This window comes from Gallinula chloropus (assembly GCF_964237585.1).
Source record: "Gallinula chloropus genome assembly, chromosome: Z".
Lineage (NCBI taxonomy): Eukaryota > Metazoa > Chordata > Aves > Gruiformes > Rallidae > Gallinula > Gallinula chloropus.
This window is the reverse complement of record NC_140089.1, coordinates 78,669,934-78,692,572: the sequence shown is the minus strand read 5'-3', so window position 1 is coordinate 78,692,572 and position 22,639 is coordinate 78,669,934. Positions and strand designations below refer to the sequence as shown.

The 22,639-nt window shown below is 61.6% G+C and overlaps 5 protein-coding genes across 5 annotated transcripts; 2 read left to right on the top strand and 3 right to left on the bottom strand.

Moving 5' to 3' along the window:
• Positions 1-927: 927 nt before the first annotated feature.
• LOC311203774 (B-cell differentiation antigen CD72-like) lies at positions 928-4,154 on the bottom strand (the record flags this gene model as incomplete). The annotated part of the gene is made up of 7 exons (XM_084278532.1): positions 928-1,069; positions 1,872-2,023; positions 2,325-2,473; positions 2,714-3,028; positions 3,569-3,658; positions 3,891-3,980; positions 4,070-4,154. 7 exons carry the CDS (start codon positions 4,152-4,154, stop codon positions 928-930), a joined length of 1,023 nt encoding a protein of 340 aa, XP_084134658.1.
• Positions 4,155-5,794: 1,640 nt separating this feature from the next.
• On the top strand, positions 5,795-8,136 carry LOC311203773 (uncharacterized protein; the record flags this gene model as incomplete). The annotated part of the gene is made up of 6 exons (XM_084278531.1): positions 5,795-5,939; positions 6,042-6,140; positions 6,739-7,053; positions 7,187-7,335; positions 7,563-7,660; positions 7,992-8,136. The coding sequence occupies 6 exons, from the start codon at positions 5,795-5,797 to the stop codon at positions 8,134-8,136; spliced, it is 951 nt and encodes a 316-aa protein (XP_084134657.1).
• Positions 8,137-11,581: 3,445 nt separating this feature from the next.
• Positions 11,582-13,796, bottom strand: LOC311203858 (uncharacterized protein; the record flags this gene model as incomplete). Its single annotated transcript, XM_084278629.1, has 6 exons — positions 11,582-11,837; positions 12,074-12,138; positions 12,256-12,404; positions 12,538-12,852; positions 13,451-13,549; positions 13,652-13,796. The coding sequence occupies 6 exons, from the start codon at positions 13,794-13,796 to the stop codon at positions 11,735-11,737; spliced, it is 876 nt and encodes a 291-aa protein (XP_084134755.1). The 3' UTR covers positions 11,582-11,734.
• A 1,003-nt stretch (positions 13,797-14,799) lies between these two features.
• Positions 14,800-17,800, bottom strand: LOC311203771 (killer cell lectin-like receptor subfamily G member 1; the record flags this gene model as incomplete). The annotated part of the gene is made up of 6 exons (XM_084278529.1): positions 14,800-14,998; positions 15,496-15,599; positions 15,844-15,992; positions 16,635-16,715; positions 17,184-17,294; positions 17,752-17,800. The coding sequence occupies 6 exons, from the start codon at positions 17,798-17,800 to the stop codon at positions 14,800-14,802; spliced, it is 693 nt and encodes a 230-aa protein (XP_084134655.1).
• An 892-nt stretch (positions 17,801-18,692) lies between these two features.
• On the top strand, positions 18,693-22,414 carry LOC311203770 (uncharacterized protein; the record flags this gene model as incomplete). Its single annotated transcript, XM_084278528.1, has 10 exons — positions 18,693-18,874; positions 18,963-19,462; positions 19,571-19,645; positions 19,761-19,838; positions 20,520-20,585; positions 20,765-20,818; positions 20,898-20,933; positions 21,017-21,061; positions 21,689-21,832; positions 21,934-22,414. The coding sequence occupies 10 exons, from the start codon at positions 18,693-18,695 to the stop codon at positions 22,269-22,271; spliced, it is 1,518 nt and encodes a 505-aa protein (XP_084134654.1). The 3' UTR covers positions 22,272-22,414.
• Between the last annotated feature and the right edge of the window lie 225 nt (positions 22,415-22,639).

Genomic DNA, 22,639 nt, shown 5'->3' with positions numbered 1-22,639 from the left:
GCGCCATCACACTGTACAAGCCTGAAGGTCATTGCTCTGCTTCCTAATTAGCAAAAAAAAATCCCCAAAAAAACCAACCACCAGCTCAGGTGCCGGTTGGTTCAGGTGCAATTTCCCTCCTTGGGTGCGGTTGCCGGCTCGCCTGAATGCCATAGCCAAGCTGCTCCTGGGATGGGGCAGGTGGAGGGGACCTGCCGTGGGGAAGGGACCTGCTGTGGGGAAGGGACCTGCCGTGGGGAAGGGACCTGCTGTGGGGAAGGGACCTGTGCAGGCATGGGGCCCCACTGTCCCCTGTGTCCATGTCCCTGTGTGCCGGCACTGCGCCTCGCTCCACACTGGGGATGTTACCTGACGTGGGGGCTGGATCTGGGCTCCCCATCACCCACCAAACCCTGGGCTCAGGAAATCCCAGAGTACCCCCCTGTGCAGGTGTGGAACGGGCCCGTGGGGCCTCTTACTGCTCTGCTGAAGTGCATCAGCTAGGGAAAAATGGCCACCGACCACCTTCCCCAGCCTGCGTGGGGCCCGAGCATCACAGGAGGCCAGGAAGGACCCAGGCAGCCTCTGGGCAGGGGTCTGTGTGAGGGAAGGGGGCTGCTTGCATGGGTGGGGTACCCCGGGCAGGGCTGCAGCAGCGTTGAAGCGCAGGCGGTGCAGTGTGCAGGTGCTGCAAGGGAAGGCAGAGGGTGGGGGTGAGGTGCTGCCCAGCCTCACCCACACCAAGTGGGGCTGGGAAGGCGGTTTGCAAAGGGTTTTCCCCCATCTTGCCCCTTTGCTGCCCCACAGGGTGGGGGGTGGGGGGGGGGGGGAAGGTCACTTGAGCTAGGGATGGAAGCAGGCTCCATCCAGCACAGGGCTGTGCCTGGGGTCTGTGTGCAGGGCCTGGCATGGGCACACTCACCGCAGCAGTCCTGGGGTCAGCAGCCATCACGCTATGAACGGGGAGCTTGGCCCGGCTGCCTTCTCGCAGATCCAGAGGTGCAGGTCGTTGGGACCGGCGCACTGGGCGGGTCTGATGTTCCCACGGCTTATTATGGCACAAGAGCCATTCGACTTGGACTGCCATGGCCTGGGGTGGGGGGGGTGGGGAACAACACATCAGGGGGCTGCCACCATCCGAGGCAGCCGGGGCCACCAGCGGGTTACCGCCTGCGCACCCGAACAGGAGGGGTGCAGTCAGAAGGGGGATCCTGCCTTGGGCTGAGAAATCCCCCCGCCCCCCTGCTTGAGCCTCGATAACCGAGGATAATGGGGTGGGGAGAGCCCAGCCCTTCCTGAGGGCACACGGATGGCCAGAGGAGCTCCCCTGGGCCATAGGGCTACGGTGGAGTGCAGTCCTCCCCATGACAGGGCTGGGGATGGAGGGGCAGGCAGAGGATAGGGGCTGGGTACCCAGCACCCGGCCAGACGAGTACGTTCCTCCCCACTGCTCTCAGACACCACAAGAGGAAGTGGTGGTGAGCAGGGAGTGGGTGCACGTGGCAGGGAGGAGCCCGAGACCCTCTGCGGGTGGGAAGGCTTGATTCCCCCTCAAGGATGGACCTGGGAGGCACGTGGGTGATAGAGGTGATGCTCAAATGCCTTGCCTAGACCCCAAATAAAATCTGTGGTTTCTTTTGTCCCCTCTCTTTGCCTCCTGCACGTGCCAACCCCTTACCCTGCTCCACAGTGCCCCCTCCCCCCGCCCCAATCTTGTCTTTCCATCCGCAGAGCCTACAACCATCTCATCACACCTCCCCATGGCCTGAGATGTTGTGATGTTCTTTGATGCCCAGTGCTCATACCTGGGACTGGGTACCAGTGGGGATAAAAATTCTTCCTAAGGACACGGAGGAGAGGGGGTTTCAGCAAGAGGTTGTGCTGCTGCCTACCTTTCATAAAGGGAGCCGTCCACCCAGAACCAGGCGTCTGACAGCCCCTCACCTTCCGGGTCCTCTTCCTCCAGCCAGCCGTAGTCATACCAGGGGAGGCTGCTTTTCTGCAGCCCAATCCAGTACGGGATGTCTGCGTTCTTCAGGAAGGTCTGTATAAGGAGAAAAAGAGCCTTTTAGGTTCTTTACTGTGGCACCTGCATGCCATAGTGTTTGTAGGGGGTAGTCTGCAAGGAGCCCTGAGGGATGGAACTCCTTGGTGCAGAACAGACAAGCAGTCCCAGTGCCCTGCTCCAGCCTGGGCAGCATGGGATGTGAGAGCCTCTCTGCACTGTGTCTACCGCCAGCCACGTGCCCCAGAGATCATACTTGCACCCTGCAATGTTTGGCATGGCAGGAGCCCCCAGAGTGGTGCTGGCCCACCCAGGGACCCCAGAGGTGGATGCACCCTACCGGCACAGTCCAGCGACTCCACGATTTGGTGACCAGGAGCTGGGAGTATTTCTTCTCGCACTCATCCCTGCTGTCTTCCCAGGTCTTCTTCTCCGACGAGACAAAGAGGCACTTGCTCCTGTACAGCAGCCAGCCTGAGGGGCAGCAATCTGGGGGCAGGGGCACAGCTTTGCTCAGCCACTGATGCCTGCGGGGGACTGGGAACAGCCCCACATCTTCCAGCAGACACCACAGTGGCTCAGCCACTGCTCCAGGCATAGCTTCAGCCTTTGAACCACCCTGTCCCCACCACATGGCAAAAAAACCCAGCGCTTGTGCCTTGGCACTGCATGTGCTGAGGGGGTACCAGTCCCCTGGGACACCCCATCCCCGCCCCACCACTGCCCTACCTATAGCCGTGCAGGAGCGCAGGATGGCCACAGTGTTCTCGCTGCTGTTGAGCTTCCCTTGCACCTCCTGCACCTCCTTCTCCGTCTTCCCCAGGACCCCCATGACACGTGCCAGCTCGATGTTCAGGCTGCCCAGCTCCAGCTGGCTGCTGTTGCCCTCCCGCCACGCTCGCTGCAGCTCCGCTCGGGCCCACGCCAGCTCCAGCCGCGCCTGCTCCAGGCTTCGCTCCCGCTCACTCACCTCCTGCGAGAGCCGGCCCTGCTCGGCCGCGTGGTCCCGGGAGGTGTCCTGCAGCCTGCGGCTCACCTGCCAGTCTGGGGACAGGCTGGGTGAGCGGGGGCACAGGGATGGGATGCTCTGGGCAGGGGGACGTGGGCGCAGGGCTGCTCAGGGGACAGCGTGGGCATGGACGGAGCAGGCAGGGGCAGGGTAAGGCAGGGAGGTGTCCATGCTGGATGGGAAAGGGGGCAAAGACAGGGCAGGGATGTGTATGGAGAGTGGCGGGACAGGACCTGTCAGGGGAGAGCAGGGCATGGCAGGACAGCGTGTGGAAACAGACAGAGCAGGGCGGGAGTGAGGAGGGTGCAGCTGAACAAGGCTGGGCAAGGCTGGAAGGGAAAGGAACACAAACAGAGAAGATAGCAGGAAGATGGGCGGTGGGAGGGGATATGTGAGGGATCCCGGCAAGCTTGGGGGAGATGGGGCAGAGGGACCCAACCATGAGCAGTGTGTGGGGGGCAAACCTCCATTCACCCAGCCCTTCACTTGCTGCACCCTCCCCGACCCAGCTGCCTCCCTTTCCCCGTGCTGCCCAGCCACCCCCATCCCCAGCAGCGCCCACTCAACCGACTCACAGCAAGCCCCTAGGGCCACGGTGGCCACCAGTAGCAGCAGACAGGTTGCCAGCAGTCCCAGATGGACACACCACTGCCGGGAGCAGCGCCCTGGAAGAGACAGAGACAACCAGCCATGGGCATCACCCAGTGAGCAGGGAAAAACCCCGGCAGCCCCCAGACCTCCTGCCTCTGCGGGCAGCTGCGTGGCAGCATGGTGGCACAGGTGGCACGGCGTGAGTGCTTCTTCCCTCCCAGAACAGGAGTGGGAGCACCCCAAAACACCACCCACTATCCGTAGCAAGACTTCCCCGGGTCCCCTGGGCTCCAGGCGGGCACTCACCTGGGCTGGGTTGGGCCCCATCCCCATCCTGCCCCGCTGGCGCTGGCTGCATGTTCTCGTAGGGGCTCTCTGCCTCGTCCATGCCGAGGGCTGTTGGAGGAAGGCAGGGGAGAACGGCTGAGCCCACAGGGCCAGGCATGGCGGGGGCAGTGGTGGGGGGGGGTCCCGCGGGCTCTCACCTGCCTCCAGTGCCTGGCTGGCCATGCTCCGGCCCCCCATCACCTTGGCAAACCTCAGGTCAGCATAAACCACGCTCTGGGCCATGTGGGCAAGCGCCTGACAAGCTCCCCCCGAGCCCTGCTGGCTCCTGCCCTTGAGGTGCCTTTCTGGGGTGGTTCTGCTCCCCAGCAATGGGTGTGCTGTCTCTCCGGGGTGCAAAGCAGAAGTGCCGCCAACGTCTGCCGAAACAAAGGTTTGGTCTGAGTGGCAGCAGATGGGACCAGCGAAGCACGGCTGTGGGGACCAGCACCCTCTCATTGGTCCCAGCACCACTGGCCCGGCCCCTCCCACGTCCTGAAAGTGCTCACCGGTTCCCCTGGGCATGCAGCAGGGCCAGGGCAGCGTAGCCTGAGGTCAGGGCAGTGGTAGAGGAAGGACACAAACCCCTGGGCTAAGGGAGAGCTGGAGGATAGCAGGGCCAGCCTGGATGCAGGAACAAGTTGTCCTGGGCACAGCGTTGAGGAGGGCTGGATGTCTTCATGGATGCAGATTTCCCCTCCTGGAAAATAGTAATTTCCCTAGGAAACAGCTTCTGTCTCTGCCTCTTGTCTTCTTCCTGGTCCCCTGCTAGAAGGCTCTGGCATCAGCATCACTCTGTTGGCATCCACCCAAGAGATGTGCAATGACACCTGCTTCTCCTTCCTGTTCCCTGACCGCAACAGCAGCACTCGCAGCATCTCCTCCTTGCTCCCAGCCCCTCTGGATCTCAGAGGTCTCCACCAAACCCCACCCAACGAAAGGCACATTTTGATGAAGGACCTGCTGGGCACAGGTGGTCACAGCTGGATCCTGAGTGAGGAGTGCTGCTGGTGGGGCACGGCACTGACAGACCACCCTGCAACAGCAGAAGTCCCCCGTCACCCAAGAAAGCAACCACTGCTGCCAGTGTCACAGGGAGCAGGAGCAAGGTTTGGAAAGCTGACAGTGGAGCAGCTGCCATGCAGTCCGTGGGAAGAATATGGGGCGTGTCAGCCTGTCCATGTAGTAGTAGTCCAGGCCCAGGGAGGACGTGCTGGGGAGCACAGCAGGATTTACCAGGGACAAATGGTGCCTGCCTTCTGCTGTAGGACCACGGGGCTGGTGATGAGGGAATAGTGATGGGGTCATTTACCATGACCCTTTGAAGTTTGGGACATAGCTCCCTGAGGTCTCCTCTCTGGCAAAGTGAGGAGACACGGCCAGGAGAAGGGGAGTAGAGCAAAAGCCCATGATGTAAGGCAGAAACCCCTTTCAGGTATTGGGGCAAACATTTTTGCTCTGCAGTGATACTCAAAGCCCAGAGCACAGCATGGGGAGGGGGAACCTCCATCAGGATGGGGCCAGCCCCAGAGCAACCCGTTCCCACATGGGAACCAGCCCCACTCCCCCATGCCTGAGAGATTTGGGTCACTTCTCAGTAGGCTGAGCCCTACGGTTCTACCCAGCACCCCAACCCCAAGCTGCACTAGCCCACAGCATCCCAGGGGACCCTGAGCAGCTCTGGGGTGTGGAAAGGGGCAGAGTGACAGTGACAGGGCCAATGGCAGAGCGCTGGTTCCTGTGACCGTGCTTTCCTGCTCCCATCCGCTGCTCAGCACAAGAAACTTCTGCTTCTGCAGAAACCACACTTCTCATTTACAGCGCCGAGAGAGGGGGGGGACAGTGCCGGAGCAGGAGCCATCAGGGCCCTTGGGGCAGCCCAAGGCATGGCCCAGAGCGTGGTCTATGCTGACCTGAAGTTTGCTGTGTCCCCGCCGCTCACTGCCCCCACCGGCCCCGCAGCCCCCGATGAGGATGACAGCCCCTACGAGAACGTGCCGCTGGGACCGGTGCCCGTGACACCCGGCCCAGGTGGGACCCCCCTGTCACAAGGTAGGCACCAGCTGCCGGGCAGCAGGAGGTGGTGTCCCCGTGGGAGCACGAGGCGATGCCCATGGCGCTCATCTCTTGCAGGGCGTTGGCCCCGGCGTTGGCTCATCCCCGGGGGGCTGCTGGCAGCCAGCCTGCTGCTGCTGGTGCTGCTGGTGGCCACCGTGGCCCTCGGGGTTTGCTGTGAGTTGGGCCGGGGGTGGCGGGAGAGGGTTTGGGGCTGGGGAAGGGCCTGGTGGTTGCTGGGGGTGGCTGGGCCGGGGGGTGCCGGGGCTGGTGGGCAGGGGGCAGCGCTGGTTCTTGCTTGGCCGCCCTGAGTCGCGCTCCATCTGCCAGCGCTGCCTCCCCATTGCTTCCCCATTGCCTCCCACTGCCTTCCCTTGCCTCCCCTGCCTCACAGAGCCTTCCCGCTGCTCCCGCCGCCCCCCACCACCTCACACTGCTCCCCACTGCCCCTCATTGCCTCCCACTGCCCCCCACCTCCCCCTGTTGCCCCCACTGCCTCCCACTGTCCACCCTTGCCACCCACTGCTCCCACTGCCTCCCACTGCTTCTCACTGCCCCCCACTGCCTTCTCCTTACCTCCGGGCCCTCCCCCCACCCCTTGCCACCACCACCACTTCCTTTCCCTTCCCACAGGCAGCCTGTGGCAGTCTCTGCCCACAGTTGGGCACTTACCCCTCTCCCTCAGCCAGGGCCATGCTCTGAGCAGCCCTGCGCCCACGTCCCCCTGCCCAGGGCATCCAATCCCCGTGCCCCCGCTCACCCAGCCTGTCCCCAGACTGGCAGGTGAGCCGCAGGCTGCAGGACACCTCCCGGGATCACACGGCCGAGCAGGGCCGGCTCTCGCAGGAGGTGAGCGAGCGGGAGCGCAGCCTGGAGCAGGCGCGGCTGGAGCTGGCGTGGGCCCGAGCGGAGCTGCAGCGAGCGTGGCGGGAGGGCAACAGCAGCCAGCTGGAGCTGGGCAGAGTGAACACGGAGCTGGGCAGCGCCAGGCAGGAGCTGGCTGCGCTGCGACAGCAGGTGCAGGACGTGCAGGGGGAGCTCAGGGCCAGCCAGGGCACGGTGAGCAGCCTGCGCGCCTGCGTGAACACAGGTATGGCCGTGGCAGGCTGGGCGGTGGGCAGCCATCGATGCTGCCAGGGATGGCTGGGGGCACATCCCGGCCAGGATGCAGCCCCTGAGCACCCATGGGTGGGTGAGCGCCTGAGCCGTGCCCCTGCCCCCAGAATGCTGCCCCTCGGGCTGGGTGCTCTACAGGAACAAGTGCCTCTTCATCTCGGTGGAGAAGAAGAACTGGTCAGACAGCCGTGATGAGTGCAGAAAGAAAGGCGCTCAGCTGCTGGTCAAAGGCGACTGGGACTTATGGACTGTGCCGGTACGGAGCAGGGGGCTGTGGCACCCCAGGAGGGTGGGGGCATCGGTGGGGCTGGGCAGACCCCCGCAGAGTCAGTGGCAGCTGCACCTGCAGAGGTGCGGAGGTGGCACCGCAAGCCCGGGATTCCCGTCCTGGCAGGTTGTGCATCACAGCTGGCCCCAGGGCTACCAAGCCCCAGGTGGGTCCTGTGCATGAGGACAGGTGGTTGGCAGCTTCTCTCTCCTCAGCATTTTGTAGAAGCGTCTTATACCTCATATTGGGTTGGAGTACAGTTTTCTCGTGATACAAAGAAGACTCCTATATGGCAGGACAGCAAGCAGTCCAGGTGAGTGCAGCAGTCCTCAGCAGAAGCACCTGACCTGCAGGTCTCCCCTTTATCCCTATCACGGTGATGCCATTTCACCCTGTGAGACCCGTTCCTGGCAAATGGGTGCTGCTCCAATGAGCCCCAGGAGAGGGAGTCCTGGGCAGAGTTAAGGTGTAGTGCCAGATCTCCACATGACAGAGCAGGAGGCTATGGGGAGGAGCATGGCCCTTCCTCAGACTGGTCCCAGTGCCATGTGCCCTGCTTGCCCCAGAGCCACTGGCACCTGTGGGAAGGGGTGTCCACCATGAGGATGCTGCCACTGCCCCCTAATTTTTGCCCTCTCTCCTAGGTACAACTACCTTGCAGACTGTGGGCTATTAACTAACAAGAAAATAGAGAGTTCAAAATGCTGGATAAAGTACCAGTGGATCTGTGAGCAGCCACCAAACCTGAGCAGCACACCTGAGACCCTCCATCCCCTCCTCAAGGCCTGATTGCGCTGCCACCCTGCACCATTCTCAGGACCTAGGGGCAAGAGCAGGAGACCTGAGACCACCTTCCCATGCGTGCATCGCCCACATGGCAAAGCTCTGGGAAAAGGTGTTTGTATTTTAAAGCCAGACTTGTGGAAAACAGGCCTTATTTCCCCCTCTTGCACTCAGGCATACACTTACACCACCTTGCACTGGACCTCTGCGTGTGCCTTTGTGCCCTGGCCAGCACGGCTCACGACTCCCAGGCAGAGCCCAGCTCTCACAGGCTGTGCTCCCCAGTGCTGTCAGTGGTGCTGCCTTCCAGGATGTGTCACTTGCATCTTTTTGGAGCTTGGGGATGATGGCACCATCAGTGTCCCTGACCTGTCCTCTCCATAGAATCCTGTGGATTTACTACCTGTCCCTTTCCTCAGCATCAACAGCTCCCATCCTGCCCTTTCTCCTGCCTCCATCACCTGCCCAGGGCTTTGGGCTGGGCCTTGTCTGGGGGGATCGTGTAGACAGTGGTGCCACCAGTATGAGACCCTGCTGGGAAGCCCTGACACTGTGTGGGAAATGGGGAAGCACTGGGGAGCCCTAAGACACTGGGTGAATGAGTGAGCCCTGAGACTACGGGGGAATGGTGGTGCAGTGAAGATCCCCAAGAGCATGGAAGGCAAATGAGAGAGACCTGAGGCCGTGCGAGGAAATGGGGGTGCAGCGAGAAGCCTTAAGACAGTAGGAGATAGGGGGGACACTGAAGAGGCTTGGGAACACTGGAGAAAGGGGAGACCCCTGCTACCACAGGGAAAAGATCCCTAAGACTATGGTGGGACCTGAGCTGTGAGGAGGGTGCTAAGAGAGCCTGTCCTCAAGACACAAGCCCTCACCCAACAAACCTGCTCTGGTGTGAGCCTCTTGCTCATCTCTGTGTCTCTGTCTCTCTCCATGGGTTACAAGTGCTGGCAGAGGCTTGTTCCAATGCAGGTCACAGCGTCTTGTGCGTGTCTCCCCCTGCTCCAGCGTGGGGCCTCTCCACAGGCTGCAGGTGGGGTCTCGGCCTTTTCCATGTTATGCAGGGGGAACCCCGCTCCACCATGGGTTTCTCCATGGGCTGCAGGGGCATCTTTCTCTTGGGCACCAGGGGAGCGTCCTCCCCGCTTTCCCTGGCCTTGGTGCCTGCACAGCTCCTTACATCTTCTCACTCCCTTCTCTGGGGGCAAGAAGTGGCTGCTTGGGATTTTGTTTTTCACCTAAATGTGACTCCCAGAGGCGCTGTGACCGTCACTGATGGGCTCAGCCTTGGTCAGTGCTGGGTCTGGCCTTGAGCCGGCTGGTGTTTGCTGTGTGGGGCCTGCAGAGAGATCCTGGCTGCTTCTTGCAGGAGCCACTCCTGAGCCCCCTTCTCCACCAGAACCCTGCCATGCAGAACTACAAGAGTGGGTGAGACCAGGGATGACACTGATCCTCTCTATCTCCCTCAGAGTTCCTGCAGAGAGGAAGATGAGCTAGGGACCATCTTGCTAAGTTGGATGCAGGGAACTCCTGGTATAGGAGGTGTGGAGAGAAGCTGGTGGAGCCAGCCCTCAGAATGGCAAGGCTGGCAGGTCTGGGGCAGAATTGCCAGAGGTGCCTGCAATCTCAGCTGTTGTGCAAAACAAAGACCTGCTCTGTCTGGCTCGTGCCCTGGGCACTGTCTTCCTGGTACCCACAGGTGGCCCTGAGATCCAGCCACCACTGACCACAGTGTCACTGGGCTCTGCCACCACAAGGACATGCTGCTGACTCCTGTCCAGCCTCTGGTTTGTAGCCCCCACCAAGCCAGTTCATCATGGCCACTTGCTTGTGTATCTTGACATGTAGCTCTCCTTCCTTCCTTCCTTCCTTCCTTCCTTCCTTCCTTCCTTCCTTCCTTCCTTCCTTCCTTCCTTCCTTCCTTCCTTCCTTCCTTCCTTCCTTCCTTCCTTCCTTCCTTCCTTCCTTCCTTCCTTCCTTCCTTCCTTCCTTCCTTCCTTCCTTCCTTCCTTCCTTCCTTCCTTCCTTCCTTCCTTCCTTCCTTCCTTCCTTCCTTCCTTCCTTCCTTCCTTCCTTCCTTCCTTCCTTCCTTCCTTCCTTCCTTCCTTCCTTCCTTCCTTCCTTCCTTCCTTCCTTCCTTCCTTCCTTCCTTCCTTCCTTCCTTCCTTCCTTCCTTCCTTCCTTCCTTCCTTCCTTCCTTCCTTCCTTCCTTCCTTCCTTCCTTCCTTCCTTCCTTCCTTCCTTCCTTCCTTCCTTCCTTCCTTCCTTCCTTCCTTCCTTCCTTCCTTCCTTCCTTCCTTCCTTCCTTCCTTCCTTCCTTCCTTCCTTCCTTCCTTCCTTCCTTCCTTCCTTCCTTCCTTCCTTCCTTCCTTCCTTCCTTCCTTCCTTCCTTCCTTCCTTCCTTCCTTCCTTCCTTCCTTCCTTCCTTCCTTCCTTCCTTCCTTCCTTCCTTCCTTCCTTCCTTCCTTCCTTCCTTCCTTCCTTCCTTCCTTCCTTCCTTCCTTCCTTCCTTCCTTCCTTCCTTCCTTCCTTCCTTCCTTCCTTCCTTCCTTCCTTCCTTCCTTCCTTCCTTCCTTCCTTCCTTCCTTCCTTCCTTCCTTCCTTCCTTCCTTCCTTCCTTCCTTCCTTCCTTCCTTCCTTCCTTCCTTCCTTCCTTCCTTCCTTCCTTCCTTCCTTCCTTCCTTCCTTCCTTCCTTCCTTCCTTCCTTCCTTCCTTCCTTCCTTCCTTCCTTCCTTCCTTCCTTCCTTCCTTCCTTCCTTCCTTCCTTCCTTCCTTCCTTCCTTCCTTCCTTCCTTCCTTCCTTCCTTCCTTCCTTCCTTCCTTCCTTCCTTCCTTCCTTCCTTCCTTCCTTCCTTCCGACTCATCCATCAACAGCAGGCTTCCATCAGCTAGTTTCTCCAGGCGTCCCTAAACATCAGTCCTGCCCCCTGGTATACCCAGTACTACCCAGTTTGGTATTGCCCCCCAGCTGGCTGAGGCCACCCTGCTCCCATCATCCAGGGCACCAGTCAAGTCTTCAAGAAGCAACACCCTACAGGGATGCCACCAGCTCAGTGAAGGCATTGACTGGGAGAACAAAGCTCAGCCTTGGGACAGGCTGTGGCTGAGGGCAGGTAATGGAGGGAGGAGAAAGGGCAGGGCAGGAGCCAGTGGCAGCCAGCAAAACCAAAGGACTCCCTGATGGGGAGCAGCTGGAGACACAAATAGCACCATCATACCCAGCTTCACAATGGGCAAGAGGCACCTCCCAAACCAGCCCCAGTGGAAGGCAGCAGAGGTGAGCAGGGCTGGGTACCAGTGTCCTGTCCCTGAGTCACAGGATCCAGGGCTGGAGGGCAGGAGCTGAGGGTGTAAACATGGGCATGAGCGTGAAACACAGAAATGCAGTTTATTTTCCAAAAGGCTTGGTTTAAAATGCAGGCACCTTCGTTCCCAACCAGTATCCCCAGAGCTTTGCAGTATGGCTGAGGCAAAGGTGTGCAACGACGTAGCTGTGCAGGAGAAGGATGCCTCTTCTCAGCACCCCCAGCTCCTATCAGTCCTCTGATAAAGGTACCGGGAGTGTCTCAGAGTTCACCCCGCGGCTGAGGGAAGAGAGAGGGTCTAGGATGGGCTACTCAGGTCTGGGAACTTCTCACAGACCCACGGTAGACCACGGAGACAGTAGGTGGAGATTATCTCCCCACTGAATGTTGCTGAACATGACCTAAAAGGAAAGGAGCATGAGAGGTGCCACCACCATTCTCCCAGCTCGCTGCCAGCCCCATGGTGGGCCCACGCAGCTGCAGTCCCAGAGACCCTTAGCCTGGGCAGGAAGACCAGAGCACTGCCCATGAAAGAGCATCAGTTCCTTGACTGGGAAAGACACTCAGGCAATGCCCCGCATCACTACCCATGAGTGGTAAAGGTGGGAGAGATGAAGTCCAAGACGGAACAACTTACGTTTTAAAAAAATCCCAGTGCTCCTTAGAATGGTAATCTCCTACCCAGTATGAGAAACGAAGTATCTGCAAAACGAGGAGGGAAGCTGCCAACCACCTGCCCCATGCGCAGGACCCACCTGGTCTGCCCAGCCCCACCGATGCCCCCACCCTCCTGGGGTGCCACAGCCCCCTGCTCCGTACCGGCACAGCCCGTAAGTCCCAGTCGCCTTTGACCAGCAGCTGAGCGCCTTTCTTTCTGCACTCATCACGGCTCTCCTCCCAGCTCTTCTTCTCCACCGAGATGAAGAGGCACTTGTTCCTGTAGAGCACCCAGCCCGAGGGGCAGCACTCTGGGGGCAGGGGCACGGCTCAGGCGCTCACCCACCCATGGGTGCTCAGGGGCTGCATCCCGGCCGGGATGTGCCCCCACCCATCCCCGGCAGCATCGATGGCTGCCCACCGCCCAGCCTGCCACGGCCATACCTGTGTTCACGCAGGCGCGCAGGCTGCTCACTGTGCCCTGGCTGGCCCTGAGCTCCCCCTGCACGTCCTGCACCTGCTGTCGCAGCGCAGCCAGCTCCTGCCTGGCGCTGCCCAGCTCCGTGTTCACTCTGCCCAGCTCCAGCTGGCTGCTGTTGCCCTCCCGCCACGCTCGCTGCAGCTCCGCTCGGGCCCACGCCAGCTCCAGCCGCGCCTGCTCCAGGCTGCGCTCCCGCTCGCTCACCTCCTGCGAGAGCCGGCCCTGCTCGGCCGTGTGATCCCGGGAGGTGTCCTGCAGCCTGCGGCTCACCTGCCAGTCTGGGGACAGGCTGGGTGAGCGGGGGCATGGGGATGGGACAGCCTGGGCAGGGGGACGTGGGTGCAGGGCTGCTCAGGGCATGGCCCTGGCTGAGGGAGAGGGGTAAGTGCCCAACTGTGGGCAGAGACTGCCACAGGCTGCCTGTGGGAAGGGAAAGGAAGTGGTGGTGGTGGCAAGGGGTGGGGGGAGGGCCCGGAGGTAAGGAGAAGGCAGTGGGGGGCAGTGAGAAGCAGTGGGAGGCAGTGGGAGCAGTGGGTGGCAAGGGGGGACAGTGGGAGGCAGTGGGGGCACCAGGGGGCAGTGAGGGGCAGTGGGAGGCAATGAGGGGCAGTGGGGAGCAGTGTGAGGTGGTGGGGGGCAGCGGGAGCAGCGGGAAGGCTCTGTGAGGCAGGGGAGGCAAGGGAAGGCAGTGGGAGGCAATGGGGAAGCAATGGGGAGGCAGCGCTGGCAGATGGAGCGCGACTCAGGGCGGCCAAGCAAGAACCAGCGCTGCCCCCTGCCCACCAGCCCCGGCACCCCCCGGCCCGGCCACCCCCAGCAACCACCAGGCCCTTCCCCAGCCCCAAACCCTCTCCCGCCACCCCCGGCCCAACTCACAGCAAACCCCGAGGGCCACGGTGGCCACCAGCAGCACCAGCAGCAGCAGGCTGGCTGCCAGCAGCCCCCCGGGGATGAGCCAACGCCGGGGCCAACGCCCTGCAAGAGATGAGCGCCATGGGCATCGCCTCGTGCTCCCACGGGGACACCACCTCCTGCTGCCAGGCAGCTGGTGCCTACCTTGTGACAGGGGGGTCCCACCTGGGCCGGGTGTCACGGGCACCGGTCCCAGCGGCACGTTCTCGTAGGGGCTGTCGTCCTCATCGGGGGCTGCGGGGCCGGTGGGGGCAGTGAGCGGCGGGGACACAGCAAACTTCAGGTCAGCATAGACCACGCTCTGGGCCATGCAGGCACACGCTGCTCCAGGCAGCAGCACTGTGGGCACTCAGTGATATCTTTCTCCCCCACAGTCATGTGAGAGACTGTGGTCATGGGCATATGGGGTGGAGCCACCCTTTCATGTGAAGAAAAGCAGAAGTAGTTGCCTTATTTGAAAAAGTGGGTTCTATTTCTGAGGATGCTCTCCTTTCCAGGGGTTGCATGGTGAACACTCTCTGCGGGGAGCCCCGAGGGAACGTGTGTACCAGCCACAGAGCGTCACCCTCTCCATCCCAGCCCCTGCTCAGGAGACAGGACGCAGTGACTGCCGAATCTTGGTCCTTCACGTGTGCCAGGAGGGAATCCAAGGGATGTCCCTGCCAGAGCGTGTGCTGCCCCCACATCAAGGTGGTCTGAATCAAAGGCATAGCAGTGCCCAGGACCAAATCCCTCCAAGCCAAGCCCCAGCAGGCCTTTTAGGCTCTTACACATCACCCGGTTTCAAAGCAATGCGAGGGTGTTTGCTGTGACCTGACAGGGCAGGCACCGGGACATGGGCTGATGTTCAGCCAAAACCCTCCATGGAACCAGTGAGACACTTCTCAGCTTCCCTTCCAAAAAGCACAAACCCCAGGCGAACACTGCCATGAGAAAGCCCAGTGCTTGGGGGGACCAGCTCCACCCTGCACAGGACCTGTGCAGGACCTGGCCTTGAGGATGCGTGGAGCGATGCTGGCTCCCAGACAGTCATGTCAGCACAATGTCACCTGTCACTTCCCACCAGGCAGCGATGCAACTCAGCCTGTGAAATGGAGGATGCGCCTCCATCATGCCACCTTCATCCCCCAAAGCCAGCCACAGCATGCAAGCACAGGAGTTTATTGGCAAAGTGCAGAAATCTGCAGGGGTGGGGTGCTGGGGAGGGGTCTGAAGAGGCCTTGGGGAGCAGGTGGTGATCCCCAGGGATGCCCACGTACTGGCGCTGGGCAGGGATTGGGGTGATGGGGCAGCCAGGCTGGAGGTCCCCGCAGTCACCAGGGCCCCACACAGGTGTAGGTGGTGTTTCTCCAGAGGAAGGCGGGTGGTGAGGACCGGAGCCACTGCAGGGCAGCTGCACTCTGCTCGCAGACCCAGCCAAGGGCTTCCCTGCACAGGCCACTGGACAGTCCCGAGCCTGACACCCTGCCACAGGCCAGGAAGGAGCTGGTGGAGCGCTGGATGGGGAAGAACCTGCGGGGAGAGGGAGCGTGATGAGATGGGATGGGCAGGATGGTCTGGGCTTGCCCCATCAGGAGCTCCCCCAGCCGGGGAACAGAGGCTGCAGGGATGCTGTGGGAGCAAAGCTCACTCTTTCCTGTTTAGGTCACTCACTGTGCTCCCCTCTCACCCTACCCCTGCCTACTTGCCATGCAGCCCCCAGCCCCATCATGCACACAGCATCACTAGGTCCTTTCTGGCAATGCACCAAGCAAAGCCCCATGCTGTGCCCCTGCTTTTGGGCACACCCCCAGGCCCTCGTCCAGGCAGAGTGCAGCAGTAGGTAGTGCCTCTGCAGTCCTTCCCTCCCTAAAATGTCCCACTGCAGCCCTAGGAAGACAAGAACTGTCCACAACATGGAAGCATGTCCCTCCACACCGGTGAGCTGCCTGTCCTTCTGTCACCTCCCTGAGCCCTGGGGCTGAAGCCTCCCTCAGCAGCCTTGGCTGGGAACAAGCTGATCGCCTCACCCCTTCAGCGCGGTGCCATCCAGCCACTTCCAGTCAGACCAGGAGCCGTCCCGCTTCAGCCCCACGTGGAAGGTCTCCGTGTTAGCCGTGCGCACCAGGAAAGCCTAGCGCAGGAGAGGACCTGCATCAGCTCCCCAGGGGGACGCCCCAGCCTCAGCCATGGGGTGAGCGATGGGCACAGCATCACCAGCTCTCTGTCTGGAGGCTTGGATAGGCTTTGGGCCCAGGGGCCAGGGAGCAGAGATGATGATGGTGATGGCTGGGTGACTGCTGAGGGATCTTTAGGTGGTCACAGATGCAGCCCGATGCCCATGGTGGGGGTGGAGGGGCCAGGCTGGGCACACTTACCAGCGTGGTGTTGGCTCGGATGGTGACTAGCTGAGCCCCTCTGGACCTGCAGTCCTCTCTGCTCTGCTCCCAGCTCTTTCTGGCAGAGGAGAAGTAGTAGCACTGTCCTGCTTCCCAGAGCCAGCCGTCCGGGCAGAACTGGCATGGCCCTGCACACCAGAAACACAGCCTGCAAGAGCAGCCAGGACAGGGCAGCAGCAGGGCTGCCCCCAGACCCCAGACAAGGGGGTGACAAGGAGCAGCCAGGGTGCCAACAAACCCAGTGCACACCTATGGCTGCCCTGCAGAGATGACTCTTCTTGCCCTTACTCTGGAGCCCAGGTCGTACATCCCAGTCCCAGGGCTGGGGGATGGGTTGGTTACATGAAGGTGCTGACATTGGGCAGATGGACCAGAGAAGGGAAGTCCAGCTCTGGGGCTGTGACACAAACATCACTTTGTCCCCAGAAGCACTGGGAACGTGGTGGAGATTTCAGCTCCACCACAGACTGGTTGAAAAGGAGTGCCCAATGCTGTCCAGCACATGGATGCTCATGGCAACCATGAGCCTGGTGCTGGTGGTATGCCAAGGTGATGCTGAGCTGCGCTGGGTTCGTCTCTTCCAAAGAGGTCCCAGCACTGCAGCCTGTCCAGCGGCGCTGGGGCAGCTGTCCATGCCATGAGCCAGGGGACAAGCAGCAAGGGAGACTTGGGAGGGGGGCACGTTCTGGAGTAGAGACAGATCCTGCCTCTTGAAAGGAGCATCCAGGCTGTCTCCAGACCTCATCCAGGAGCCTGCCAGGCACTCTTACCTCGCAGTGTCTCTTGTTCATCGCTGGGGCTCTCCTCTAGGCCCTTGGAACCATAGGTGCAGCTCATGTGCTGTCCTACATCTACAGAAGAAGAGCACAGGAGTGTCCCCACCAACCCAGGGCTCCTGCTCCCACCAGTGTCCAGTGCCCGTTCCCACGGGCCAGCCCTCAGCTGTGGCTGAGGGCATCCCCCTCCTTTAGGTGACCTGTCAGCAAAGTCCAAGGAGGTCCCTGTGGCTTTTGCTCTGCTTGGGAGCCCATGACAAAATAGGCTTTCGGGGAAAGTGCTTCTGCATTTCAGTTTCAGTGTCACCGCTCTCCCTCCTGACTTCATGTTGTTGTTACATGACAGGAGTGGGATGCCCCGGTACTGTCCCGAAACCCACGCTATCCCCAGTCTTCCTCTCTCAGACAGGCATGTGATGTCTCGACTCCCCAACCTTCCCGCTTGGCCTTGGCCCCAAGCAGGAGGGCTCAGCTCCCTGAGCAAGCTGCCCACCCTGACCCCAGGACCCCAGCTGAGTGATCCAGGCAGGAGCAGGTACTTACACTGTAAGCTCAAGATGATGAGGGCGACTTGTGCCAGCAGGAGCAGCATGGAGAAGAGAGCCAGGCTGAGGGCTGTCCAGCACCAGGGCAGCCTCATCGGCTGCTGGGGAGCTGAGAAGGGAGTTAACCCAGGTCCTAGAGGTTTGGTGGGAGTAGTGGGGACCCCCCAGCTGGGAAAGGTCTGTGAACCCAGGGCAGGGTCTCAGAAGGCAGGAGGGAAGTGCAGGAAAATGGAGGGAGAACCCATTTGCAGCACGTAGGAGTTGTCTCCCTGCAGACAGCGCTTGGCACAGGATAGGGAGAGCAGAGCAGAGATTGCCAGTGTGACACTGGGGTGCAGGGGGTATCCCCTTCCCTTGACCCTCTCATGCCCCCCACTCCACCCCCCCTCCCCCTCCCCCAAGAGCAAGCAGTCTGCAACAGGGCTGCTTGGGAAAGGATGCCCAGAAGAAGGGAGCAGGGGGAAACAGGGCTGGGGGAACAACTCTGCAGAGGGCAAGGGGATGCGGGGGGGCAGGGGACCCACCTGGATTGCTGGTGTGACAGGCAGGGAGCAGCGTGCCATTACCTGGTGGGGGGGGCAAGCGCAGATCGGCGTATGTGACCCCCTCTTCCATCCTTCCCTCAGCTCTGTGTGCCGCAGGGGAGGCGGCAACCCCTCGTAGCCCCCCTTCAGCAGCTGGGTGTGACGTGAAATGGAAAATGTCACTTCCTGGCAGCGTCCCCAGAGGCACCACCTGGGTCACAGCCCTGGGGGATCCCGGCACTGCTGACAACCAGGGCAAGGGGAAGGCCTGGCTGGGCCAGCACCCAGAGGTTCCCAGCATGAGGGAACCCCTGGCTTTGGGGCAGCAAGCGGGGGGCCATGGTGGCCAGCTCAGATGTGGAGTCAGGGCTGGACTGCACGGCCATGCCCAGGCTGTTTTCACAGAACTGTAGGGGCTGGAAGGGACCTCAAGAGATCATTCTGTCCAACCCCCCTGCCAAAGCAGGTAACCTAGGACAGGTAGCACAGGGACTGGACTACTCCAGAGAAGGAGACTCCACACCCTCCTGGACAGCCTATTGCGTTCAACAGGTCTGTCCTATGGACTGTGCAAGGGACCTGAGCTTCCCTGGGAAACTGGGCATCCCTGGGGAGCTGGGACATCCCTGGGGAGCTGGGACATCCCTGGGGAGCTGGGCACAGGGCCCTGTCCGGGCTCCGCGCTCTCACAGCAGCGAGGCCATGGGGTGTTTGCTCAAAATGTGGGTCCTGGTGTCTTTTTTTTTTTTTTGCATGAGGCTGCAGCTGCACCTCAGGCCTGGAAAGCAAAGAGGGCCAGGGTCCTCCTTCCCCTCCCAAAGCCTTGACGATTGCCATGACGTCTATCCCTGCTGTGTGCTGGGGGATGGAGCCCTCCCCGCCACGGGTCGGTTCTGTCCCGGGCTCCCAGCCGCACAGGCCGGGCCGGCTGGCGGGGGGCTGCCTGCGGGCAGCCCTCCCCCTCTCCTCCCAGCTGCCGGGCGATGGGGGATGGCGCGGCCAGGACTACGTTTCCCAGCGGCTCCTCCCGGGCCCGCACATGCTCGGTGCGGCTCCGGCGATTCCCGGCAGCTCCCGGCGCGGCGCCCGATGCGGCGCAGGGCCGGCCGGTGCGGTTCGTGCTGCGGCCGCCGCCGCAGCTCCCGCCGGCCCCCGCTGCGGCCCGGTGCGGGTCCCGGTCCGAGTCCCGGCGGCTCCCCGCGCAGCTCCCGGGGAGGCTCCCGGTCTAGCTCCCGGGGTGGATCCGGGCGCAGCTGCGGGCGGCTCTCAGCGCGGCTCCCGGTCCGGTTCGCAGCGCGGCGCGACAAGCTCTCGGAGCTCCCCTCGGGAGCGCACGGCCGAGCTCCGAGGCTGAGCCCCACGCCTCCCAGCCTCCCCGCCGGCCCCGGGGCTGAGCTTCCCCCCGCGGCCGGCAGCATGCCCCGCGGGCGAGCCTGGACGCAGGCGGAGGTCAGCAGCCTCCTGGCGCTGGTGGGGGGCTCCGGGGAGGCCGCCCTGCTCATGGCCTCCACGTCGCGACCCAACGAGGCCCTGTGGCGAGAGATCTCCCAGGGGCTGGCGGCGGCCGGCTACGGGCGCAGCGTGGCCCAGTGTCGCTCCAAGTGGAAGGCGCTCAAGCAGGCTTTCCACTCGGAGCGGGAGACGCGCCGGAGGGCCGGCTGCCACTCGCCCCGCCTGCCCCCGCACTACCGAGCCATGAAGAGCATCTGGAAGGCGGCTGGGCGGCCCGTCTTCGGCGAGCGGAGGATGCCAGGTGGGTGCCAGGGGCGGGCAGGTGGGCTCGGCAGGGTGGCTGGATGTGGGATGCTGGATGCTGTGCTGCCACCCAGGGCCCCTCGGTGATCTCCTTCTTTCCCTCTAGACCTGGTGAAGTTGCCCTCCAGGAAGCGCAGGTCAGCCCATGCCGCCCGCTCGCCAACCTCACCAGAGCCACCAGGTACCCGTGGGCTCTGGCAGCCAGAGAGGAGCTTGTCCTGGCTGTGGGGTGGCTGGTACCCCTCGTCTCCGGTTATTGAAACTCTTTTCTGCATCCCCTCGCCCTCCTTCCTTAGAGCAAGACATTCGCAGGGACACCCCAGGCATGCTGCTGTCCCCGCTGCCGCAGCGTGCAAAGGATGAGCCAGAGAGCTGTAAGTACCAGTCTGCCCCGCTGCACCGGGCTGCATGGCCATGGCTCCAGCCCACACCCTGCCAGCATGATGGGAATGAGGGTCTTAGAGGGTTGGGGGGGGGCCCTGACAAGTGTCCTGGCAGGGATGCTCACCAGTGGGGTTGTTGCGACTTCTCTCTCCAGAGGCTTTGGCTCCAAACCAGCCCCAGAGCGTCAGGGGATAGAGATGACCAGGGTGGGACAGGAGGGGATCCCTGGCTCTGACCCAGCCTGGGGGCATGGCAAGGCTGCTGGCAGCCTCCGTTGTGAGTCTCAAGGTCTCTAAGGGACTGTGGCCCCGACATGCCCCAGGGAGCTCTCGTGGCTACGCAGCACTGCAGGGCATGTGACTCCCCTTCCCTCAGCAGGCCCTGGCTCATGCCTTCCCCAGTAACGCCACAAAGCTTTGGGTGAGATAGGACCGGGTATGAGGGCCAGAGGTGCCTGCAGCTCCCCTGCCCTGCAGTGCTCCCCGGGGCAGGTCCTGTGCCCCCCTTGCTATACACAGGCATTTGGCACTGCAGTGACACAGGAGACGTGAGTGTGGGCGCCCCAGCCAGCATCCGCAGTGGGTAATTACCTTCTATCTCCCTAAATTCCCCCTGCAGTTACAAGTGGATGTGGGATTCTCCTTCACTTCCAGTCCTAATCTGTTGTGTAGCGTTGCTGCGCGCTGCTATGCCGCTGCTGCCTTCCAGCCCAGAGGTGGCTGCATTGCAGCGGTGGGGTGAGTGACTCCTGCTTTCGTACCTAGCTCATGAGATGCTTTGGGGCCCAGCAGGGCGCTGTGGAGCTGTGGCTAGGGCATGTCGGGCTGTGGGGCTGGCCGGGGCAAAGCCAGGCAGACCCTGGGCTTGGTGGTGATCCCATCAGACAGAGCATCTCTCCTCTTCGCTCTCTCCCCAGCAGCTGGTGGGGACCACGTCGCTGGAGTGCTGCCTGCTCCCCTGACCCTGCCACGTAAGGCTTTCCTTGCCCTTCTCAGCTCAGTAAACCCCCTCGGCTCCACGAGCAGGGTCTGATACGGTTCTCATTGCAGACACCGGCCACTGCTTCCCTAACCTTCCCCTCCTGGGTAAGTACCCCAGGCCACTGTGCTTGTGCAGCCCAGGGCAGGAGGCAGCCACAGCTCATGGTCTGTGTCTGCTGTCGTTCCAGACTGTCACACCACCCTGAAGCAAGAAAGTGGTGACCAAAAGGCTGGTAAGAGTCTGCAGCTTCGAGCAAGTCCGCCCTGCTCTGCAGTGTGGGGGGGAGCACAGCTTTGTCCTGCCCATGGGGACGGAGGACAGAGGTTCCCCCAGGCAGTGCCTGCCCAGGGCTCTGTGGCCAGGTCAGGCTGAGCATGGGGCTTGAGTGACTCCAGTACACTGGTTGTTCCCTCTGTGCCGAACCATTGTGTCGGGGAAGGCAGCAGGCCTGCTGGTGGCCTAGGTCTTCTCACCAAAGGCATAGGCCCTGACAATATCCTCGAGTTCCCGTGAGGCAGGAAAGCTACTCATGCTGACAGGATTTTGGTAATCACATTCTCAAAACACAGCAGCCTTGATGACAGGGGTACAGACTGCCCTAACCCAAAAAGGAGTTGTGGGAAGGTACTTGGGAGTAATGCAACATGTTAAGAAACAGCTATAGTAAGATGGTTCTTAACCATAATAACCAATCAGTGTGGTGTGAACACTGTATGTAACCAATTAGCAGTCTTTTAGCTTGCCACGGTGCAGTAAGAAATGTATATAATCTGTGTGATTTCACCCAATAAGCACCTTCACCTAAAATTCATATCGAATTGTGTATTGCCCATGGCTGATCTCCGCACCATTGTCACAGGTTTCCCTGCTGAACCATCCCTGGGGATGGGAAGAGGAAACAGGATGTTGCCAGTGGCCACCACAGCCCCCGGCTCCCCTGGGACGGCTGCTGCGAGCGAGCAGCCAGCCACAGGTGAAGAGGCGTCAGACTCAAGCCTGCACGGTGGGTCCCCCCTCACAGCACCCCAGCAAGCCTCCTGGGAGGCTCTCAGAGCTGTGGTGAGGTTTCACTGCCGCTGACCCCCCCCCCACTTCTCGCTGCAGGCTCCGGCGTGGCGAGCTTGCTCCAGAGCGTCCAGCAGCTGCTGGTGCAGATCCTGCAGACCTCACGGCAGCAGCAGGCGCTGCTGGAGAGCCTGGCCAGCGACACCGTCTCCCACCTCCACCTTCTCTCCCACAGCCTGGTGCAAGTGGGCGAGACCCTGCACCAGCTCCTGCTCCGACCGCAGATCAACCCCGGCCCCCTGGGCCACTACGGCCCCCACGTGCCCCTGTACGAGGGCGGCCCTGGGGTGCCCTGTTCCGCCGGCTCCCCCCACACCTCTCCGGATCACAAAGAGGAGCCTCGGGTGTCTCCCGCTGCCGGCTGCACCCCCCCGTGAGTGCCACCATCCCTCCTCGCCCCAGGGTCAGCAGCTTCGCTATGCAGCCGCAGCAGGAGCCTGTATAGCAGAGGCCACAGATATTTTGGAAGTTTATAGAAGAGAGACGTTTTAATAAAACTAAAAATAGCTTTTGTACCAGTGATGACAAGCGACCAATTTTTTCCTCCCCGGGGGATGTTCCCCTTCTCAGTTTCGAGATGAGCAGAAGGGGAACTCGGCTATTTACGGCCTCTGAGAAATTCCCAGGCTGCACAGCACGGGGTAGATGTACTTTCTCTGCCCCTGCCCACTTCCCGGAGGCTTCCAGGTGTGCTTAGGGCCAGCAGGACCCCGACCTGGAGGGTGTGCTGCCGTGCTGTGGAGGG